The 8,350-nt window shown below is 38.5% G+C and overlaps 1 protein-coding gene across 3 annotated transcripts; it reads left to right on the top strand.

Annotated features, from left to right (window-relative positions):
* Positions 1-2,547: 2,547 nt before the first annotated feature.
* On the top strand, positions 2,548-8,048 carry uba3 (ubiquitin-like modifier activating enzyme 3). 3 transcript variants are annotated; one of them, XM_053315725.1, is made up of 17 exons: positions 2,548-2,580; positions 3,353-3,473; positions 3,568-3,648; positions 3,748-3,830; positions 3,941-4,021; positions 4,702-4,745; positions 5,330-5,394; positions 5,518-5,673; positions 5,780-5,882; positions 6,011-6,124; positions 6,386-6,439; positions 6,556-6,592; positions 6,694-6,775; positions 6,865-6,965; positions 7,173-7,236; positions 7,338-7,392; positions 7,514-8,048. In XM_053315725.1, the coding sequence occupies exons 1-17, from the start codon at positions 2,561-2,563 to the stop codon at positions 7,600-7,602; spliced, it is 1,350 nt and encodes a 449-aa protein (XP_053171700.1). In that variant the 5' UTR covers positions 2,548-2,560; the 3' UTR covers positions 7,603-8,048. The 3 variants fall into 3 exon arrangements, with proteins under 3 accessions (XP_053171700.1, XP_053171697.1, XP_053171698.1); XM_053315722.1 differs by lacking the exon at positions 2,548-2,580 and adding an exon at positions 2,614-2,730; XM_053315723.1 differs by lacking the exon at positions 2,548-2,580 and having other exon boundaries at positions 3,144-3,473.
* Positions 8,049-8,350: the final 302 nt, after the last annotated feature.

Below are 8,350 nucleotides of genomic sequence, written 5' to 3'. Positions count from 1 at the left end.
TCCATTCAGACAGACTTGAGAAGCATTAAGATGTACACCACCACAATTATGAAGATAACACACATACTCACACACATATTGGGATCATATAGCAAGACGACACTGTTTTGTTGAGTGTATATAGAGTCTAATTACATTGCGAGCAGTGGCGATAAATCACTGGGGTCTTAATCAAAGCACCACAACAGAGAGAGTCATCAATCACTTTACTACAGCACAACACAACATCAGCCTGTGGCGTCTCCTTGTCTTCCGGCTGGCAGCCCTAGCTCTGAGCCTAACATCGGACATATCGCTGTGACACATTATCATTAGCACAATCAACACCACTTTGGACATCCTGACAGAAAGCCATCAAATGGGCAAATGGATACAGAGATAAAGCTGACAAACCCTGGCGCTCATGTCAATGTGTTTGAAGGAAATGGGCAAAGAGAAAACAAGATTTTCTCCTCGGGTTTTCTTAAAACTGGGGGAGCAAGATGAAGAGAAACACAAAGTATCAGCAAATCCTCAGAGGTTCCACTTCCAAGCAATGTGTCACATGACTGATAGCCTGCTACAGTATGATCAAGTATTTCAAGTAATGGTCTATTTAACTGTGGACTCTTCAATCTCTGCATGGACACGTTAGTTGGCTGTGATGGATGGCAGAGAGCTGGGTCACTTCAAAGGCACGGCAGTGACATTCAGAGTACCCCTGCTTAAGGTGGGGGAATGACAGATGGCATTTCAATGGAATCTATAAAAATATGTCAGCACTGGAAGATATTTTGACTTCTAGTCCTCCGCTGCCCTACTTTAGAGCGAGTGTTCTTCCAACATCATACGATAGTAGTGAAAATTATACATTGCTGGAGGCATAATAAAAGAATCAAGTTAGTTTCAACCTAAAAATTATTCCTACTGAAGTGCCCATGAGCACTACCTCCATAGCACTGGACCTCATTCATCATTAAAATAATTCTAAAGTGTCTTCTGGGCTTCCATCTTTCATCTTTTTTTAAATTAAATGTCATCACATTTCCCTACTGTTTAACATGAGAGCATAGCTGAGGTTAAATGAATGCGGACAAGATAGACAGAACAAATAGAAAGAGAGAGAGAGAGAGAGAGGAGGGCTGAGATGGCAGGCAGTCAGCTATGAAGGACATGTCCGCAGCAGTTATTTTTAGTTATCAGTTTTCGAAGGCTGTCATTCGGAACATCTCATTACAATCTGAAAAAAATCTTGATGCTCCATCAAACCATTCAAATCACCGAAACTCAGAAAGAAAGAGCTCCATGTCCATGACACACACACACGCACACACACACACACACACACACACACACACACACACACACATGCATGGACACACACTCAGTCCTATATCAGCATCAAATAATTTGATAGCAGGCTATCAGTGCACACATTAGGCAGATCTTTGGTGACCTCTGCAAAAGGTATCTACATTCCTTTAACATTAAAGAGGATTCCGACAGATGGATTAATTACATTCTTCTGCCCACAGGCATGTCTCTTAACATGCATAGAATCCCATCTTAGGTGTATTAATCATTCTATAATGAGAAATTAAACACTTAGATTCATTAACACAATGTGGGCACAGTGAATAGATACTTGAGAGAGATGTCCTCACTTGTAAAGTCGTTAAACTTAATAGCAACATCTCAATTTCATGTCTTTTTCATTCCAAGTTCCTCATGCAGCAATTTACAATGAAAGCGACTCAAAGTAATAAATCTGCAACATAGTACATTTTTATGCGGTTTGTTCTGGTGTTTGTTACAAGTCAAATGTATAATAATAACACAAGTAGAAACACTACACTGTAGGGTTGAAATATGAATCCAATTACAGTTTGCATCCAAGCCAATCTGGAAAATTTGATTAATTTCTGCTCTTAAAACAGGTTTACTCGACTCTAATGGGCCATCTTCTTTCTCCTCTCTGCTGTCTCCCCTTGACTGTTAAGTATTTTTATAGATAATTGCTAAAGTTATAGAGCTGAACCACACAAAGCAGAGTAATTATAGAGTAATTACTAGTGATTCAGTGTAACTCTCTTTGTCACTGTGAAATTTAGACTACCGTTCTAGTGTCATGCACTTTTAGAAAGAAACATTCAAAAAATGTTGCAAATACAACTCTAACCATTGATATGGGTGAAATACAGTTTTATATACTGCAGTTTGCAAGAAGTGTCACAGTGGTGGAGTGGTGGATGTGCTGTACAGCCCAGCCGCACAGAGATTAAGGGGAAATGCTACCACCTGTTGGATATTTTCTGTAATTGCAATGTACAGTTGACGATGCTGCATTCAAGACCATAGGAAATATTTAACCTCAACTGAAACTATATACATAACGATACATTTCTTTTTCTGCGTTTGTCCTCTTCACTTCGTAGCTGCACGACACAGTAGCCTGAGCGTCTCAAAATCAAATCGCGTCCAAGTCTACCTCCGTGACAGTAAAATGTAACCTTTGACATTTTAGAGAAGTTGTATTTTCTACTGCTAACTTTGGCACTTGAAGGCAGATAAGTATTCAAACATGGCGGATACGGACGAGCCGTAAGTAGCTGCCGAGGAAACAGTTATTAACTGCCCCGAAAGATGCTTTCAAATCTCATTAACCTACGAAAGCACAGCATGTATGAACCTTCTTTTATTCTCTCTTTTTAGGGAGAAGAAAAGAAGGAGAGTAGTGGAGCTGACTGAGAAGTTAGTGATGAATTGGTAGAAGTGGCGGAAGGTTTGAGGTTACTAGACAGGAGGAAGGTTAACGTTAGCTAGTTAGCTGGAGAAGATAACCTAATACTGGTTATAAACTAAGTATTCAATGTTAATAGCTAAGCCATGGGCAAAAAATACTGACTAGTTGAGCGTGAGTAGCTAACATATCTACACAGCGAGTATTGGATCGTATCATTTACCTCAAAGCAAAAGCAGAGGACTTCACTGTACCTCTTCACTGTTGACATGTTAGCTATTCACCTACTTTGAGCTGTCCTGGCAAAAGAATAGATAACCACATCAGAAATATGCAGTTTTAACAAAATACTGTATAGAGCGCATAGGGCCCAACATTAAAACAGTGAATATTAATACAATACTCATTTGATTTCTTTAACGTCTTTAATTATTGCATGATCTGCTGTTAAGTGTAAATATAAACTTACCCTTAGGAGCTAAAAGTTAATCACAGTATACAGTTGAGGTCTGGATTGAGTTAAATGTTTGCATGTTTGTTCTGTGACAGTAATATGCATGCCATCTACCATTAAATAATCAGTCAGAGGTGCTGCTGCTGACAGATGTTAAATGTACATGTTGTTGTCTACAGGATGGTGGTTGATGGAGGCAGTGGACACACCTGTGAGTGGGACGGGCGATGGAACCATATCAAAAAGTTTCTGGAAAGGTCGGGGCCCTTCACACATCCTGACTTTGAACCAAGCACAGAGGTAACATCAGTGGAAGTTTGTTGCTTTTGCTGTTTGATCTAAGCTGTCATTTATTGCTCTGACATGTAATTGTCTTCATCACTCGTCACCACAGTCATTACAGTTCATGCTACAAACCTGCAAAATCCTGGTCATTGGTGCTGGTGGTCTGGGATGTGAGCTTCTTAAAGACCTGGTATGATCACTTTTATTAGTATTATAGATTATAGAGATATATGTTGGATTGAATTGTCAATTTTTTGCTTTTTTTGTTTTCATCCCTGCTGTGGATCAGGCTTTATCAGGTTTTCATAACATTCATGTTGTCGACATGGACACCATTGATGTTTCTAACTTGAATCGACAGTTCCTTTTCAGGTCAGTAGAATGATGGAATTAATTATGTTGAAATTTCTCACCAGTATAATTGAGTCAATGTAATGTTTGAATCAAGTAGTTTCTGTTAATAAGTGTGTGATGTTGATCAGGCCAAAAGATGTGGGTCGACCAAAGGCGGATGTTGCAGCTGATTTTATCAACAGTCGCATACCTGGATGCTGTGTGGTCCCGTATCCTTCTGATCATAAGACACTGTCTGTCTGTGTCTGTGTGTGGTTTAAAAAAATAGCCACATTTTAAATACTTTACTGAGACACACTGTCAACAACCCAAATGTAAAGATCAAGGCAGCTCTTCCATAGCATGTGACAGAATTCTTAAAACTGAAAACACAATGGGGTATTTGTTGCACCGGCTATTCCCTAACATGGATATTAGAGCCCAAACAATAGTTCAGTCAGGCGATATGATTGGCTGATATTGGCCTATCACAGATATATTGGCATTGGCATATATGTTGTCAGATATTCCCTGTTATTTAAAAACAATTGAAGTTATATAGGCAGCACTTGATCCTTTTTTCTTAATTCAAGTTTAATATATGCGTACATGTATTTTTTTCTTTGTTTTTTTTTCATTACATATCTTTGTCACAAGTGTTTGATAACCACATTTGAGGGATCTTTGCAAAACAAGTGTGATTGTGTATATATTCCATAAATACAAGATTATTGGTCAATATGTCGATATTGGAGTGTTTTTACACCTTAATATTGATATTGGCATTGGGCTCAAAAATCCAGCATCAGTCAGGTTTTAATAGATGTAGACCCCTTACTTAATCTTCTTGAGCTCTGAAATCCAATGAACATCCTGTCCAAACATGAACTTCTCCTTAATGTCTGGACAGACATTTTAAGAAAATACAAGACTTTGATGAAACATTCTACAGACGTAAGTATCTTTACCTTTTGCTTCCTTATTGCTTCATGTCTGGTTGGTACAGACAAAAACATTTATCATGTTTGACTCCAAATAAACTATGATGACACATGAAAATTCCTTATTAACTGCATGTATTCAACTTGAGTGAAAATGTGTTGGTTTTCACTAGTTGTAAGACTTTGTTAATGTAGAGAAAGAGGAGTCTGGAGGAAATCAGTCTCTTGGAGTAGAAGAACACTGGTGCCCTCAGAAGTGGGCGGACATCAACCGGTCGAGGCAGATGTCCACCCACTTCTGAGTCTGGTTCTGCCTGAGGTTTCTTCCTGTTAAAAGGGAGTTTTTTCTCGCCACTGTTGCTCATGTGGGAATGTTGGGTCTCTTTAAAGTTAAAACCTGAAGAGTTTGGTTTAGAACCTGCTCTATGTGTAAAGTGCCTTGAGATAACTTTGTTGTGATTTGGCGCTATACAAAATAAAGATTGATTGGTGCCTTGACTAAAAAGCAGCTTCGCAGCTCTGTACACTTATGCACAACTCACTGTGATCTATTGTTTGTCTCCAAGATGCATATCATTCTCATTCTGTTTTGTATAGAATTTCACATAATTGTCTGTGGACTGGACTCTATCATTGCCAGGAGGTGGATGAATGGTATGCTGGTAAGTTATCTGTCTTCATTGCAATTTTTTCAACACTTTTTTGTCAGTATTTTCTTTACTCAAGTTTCTTTGTGCATTGCTTCCATTTCTAATCATCTGAAATCCTTTTGTCTTTCTGTGCAGCTATCTTTACTGGTGTATGAAGATGGTGTCTTGGACCCAGGTTCCATCATTCCTCTAATTGATGGTGGGACAGAGGGCTTCAAGGGCAATGCCAGAGTCATTCTTCCTGGCATGACCGCTTGCATTGACTGCACACTTGAGCTTTACCCTCCTCAGGTAAGGTAGCCTTTGTGTAAAACACTGTCACAAATCAAACTGATCAGTTTTTACAGAAACAGTTCCCGGTCAGTTTATTGTTTCTAAAACACATCTGTCTTTTTAGATCAACTTCCCCATGTGTACAATAGCCTCCATGCCACGTTTGCCAGAGCATTGCATTGAGTATGTCCGCATGTTGCTGTGGCCCAAAGAGACACCCTTTGGAGGTATAAAATCTCTCTTGAAGTTACCTTGAAACATCACAGATCCCCGTTGAGTTGCAAAACCTGTGAATGAAAAGAGTAAACTGTTGTTTTGGTGTGTGTGTGTGTGTGTGTGTGTGTGTGTGTGTTAGATGGTGTGGGCCTGGATGGGGATGACCCAAAGCACATCCAGTGGGTGTACCAGAGATCTCTGGAGAGGGCAGCAGAGTTCAACATTACAGGAGTCACATACAGACTTACACAGGGTGAGCATACACACCTATCTGTCACCTCCAGAACAGTGCTACTTTTCCTTACCCTCTCCTCGCCCCCTCTGGGAGATGAGCCAAAGTACACAAAACAGAGCAAGCTGTTGCCTTCTTAAGGAACCTCTATACTAGTGTGTGCCTGTAAAACATTGTGTCTTTCTGTGATCTTTCTTTGACTGTCCATTATTAGGGTTAGGAATGGGAAGGAATAATAGAATAGAAATTAAAAAAAAAGATTTGCTATATACTATGTTTCAGGTGTTGTAAAGAGGATAATCCCAGCTGTAGCATCTACAAATGCTGTAATAGCTGGTAAGTAACTAAAAGTTTATGCCCAGTCATAAAAGAGTTAATCATTTCCAACCAACTTTCTGTAAACAGAGATGTCAAACAGGAAATAACTGTTTTTTTCTGTTTTTAATGACCAGCTGCTTGTGCAACTGAGGTTTTCAAAATAGCATCAAGGTGAGTTTGCAGCAATAAAGTTACATAGTACAAAGTTAATATTTGCATAAACAGCACATGCATTTCATTAATCCTCATGATGTTACCTTTTGCACTGACAGTGCCTATATACCTCTGAATAACTACATGGTCTTCAATGACGTTGACGGCCTGTACACCTACACTTTTGAGGCAGAACGAAAGGTTTGTCCCTGAACTGACGATTCATGTTTTACTAGAGTGATCAAGTTGCCTTTTTATACAAGACGTGTTTATGTTCACTCCTGATGCAGGAAAGCTGTTCAGCGTGCAGCCAAGTACCTCTGGACTTGCACTTTTCTCCATCCTCCAAACTCCAGGAGATATTAGACTACTTGACTGAAAGTGCCTCATTGTAAGTTTGCCTTTCTCATTATGATTTATTATCATTTACTACACTGTTAATCCAATTCAGTTACTATACTGTTAATCCAGTTAATTCATCTATTATAGTCCTGCTTCATGATCATACCTTTTTTTTGTTTTTGTGTTGTTTTTTGCTGTTGTTGTTGTGTGCCATGTGTATTGTCTTCAACCGCCATTTGTAATTAATTTTTTTCAGACAAATGAAATCACCTGCTATAACGGCAACAGTGGAAGGAAAAAACAAAACCTTATATTTACAGGTAATTAACCTCTGTTTTTTTGTGATTTCACTCCAGTCTCATGGTAACATGGTGTTCTGATAAATGTATGCAATTATATAATAATATATTTTGTTTTATAGTCTGTTGCTTCAATTGAACAGAGGACACGGCCTAATTTGAACAAAACCCTCACAGGTGAGTTGCTTTCTTTACTGAATATTAACCCTAGAAATGGCACTGCATACAGTCTGAATCAGTCAAATGGTTACATTATGAATTTGCTGACTCACTTATGTCATGAACATGTTTTTTCCAGAGCTTGGGCTGTCAGACGGACAAGAGCTGGCTGTTGCTGATGTCACCACACCCCAGACCATGTTGTTCAGACTCAGCTTTACCTCATAGGGCAAACTCAAGCACTACCACAACTGGTTGATGTCATTCTTGTTTCTTGGCCAGTCATGACTTGATTCAGAATATTTAAAATGGCCTAAAAACTAGAACAGTTTACAGTGTATTCAGTCACAGTGTAAATGATTGTAGCTAATTTCATTGTATTTATGTTTTGCACTGAAAAGCCAAATCATAGTTCACATCTTTTCATGTTTTGGTGATGCATTGTTTGTAATTGTTAAGGATTTCTGCATTAATGTGTTATCTGCACTACAACCTGAAAACCTGAAGTGTGCTCTGTGTAAAGAAAGAGACAAGCAATGCTTACTTTGAAAAAGATTACTCTGTACTGGTTATAGTTTTGAATATATTGAATATTTATTTATTCCAACACAGTTCATTTTAGTTGCAGTAACCACTGAATTGGTCAAAAAGAGACTTTGAAAATGATGAGAGAACTGGAATAAAATCTTTTTCTTACAAAGCACCGTCTCTGTTTACTGTATGTACCTGAATGTATGTTAAGGAGTGCATTTATATTCACTGAATCTGTTGATAGGCTGCACTATATTAGATCTACTTTGCTATAAGGGCCCTTTTGTTTACATGTTCCAAAACTCATTTTCAAGGTACAGGCTAAAGTCTAAAAAATCAATATAAATGCATTGCATTAAGAATGTATGTGCACTGTAATTGGAGGAGTTAATATTGAACATTTTGAGTGATTTGTTTGAGCAGACTGGGTCAGCATTTCAGGGCC

Source organism: Scomber japonicus, chromosome 3, assembly GCF_027409825.1.
Source record: "Scomber japonicus isolate fScoJap1 chromosome 3, fScoJap1.pri, whole genome shotgun sequence".
NCBI classification, from domain to species: Eukaryota; Metazoa; Chordata; class Actinopteri; order Scombriformes; family Scombridae; genus Scomber; species Scomber japonicus.
This window is presented reverse-complemented; position numbering and strand designations above follow the sequence as displayed.

Excerpts from the sequence above, each read along its gene's own strand:
- uba3 (XM_053315722.1), top strand. The coding sequence starts at position 2,663 with ATGAACCTTCTTTTATTCTCTCTTTTTAGGGAGAAGAAAAGAAGGAGA. Across the intron at positions 5,883-6,010 it reads CAAAGAGACACCCTTTGGAG|ATGGTGTGGGCCTGGATGGG; the intron begins GTATAAAATCTC and ends TGTGTGTGTTAG. Across the intron at positions 6,125-6,385 it reads CACATACAGACTTACACAGG|GTGTTGTAAAGAGGATAATC; the intron begins GTGAGCATACAC and ends ACTATGTTTCAG.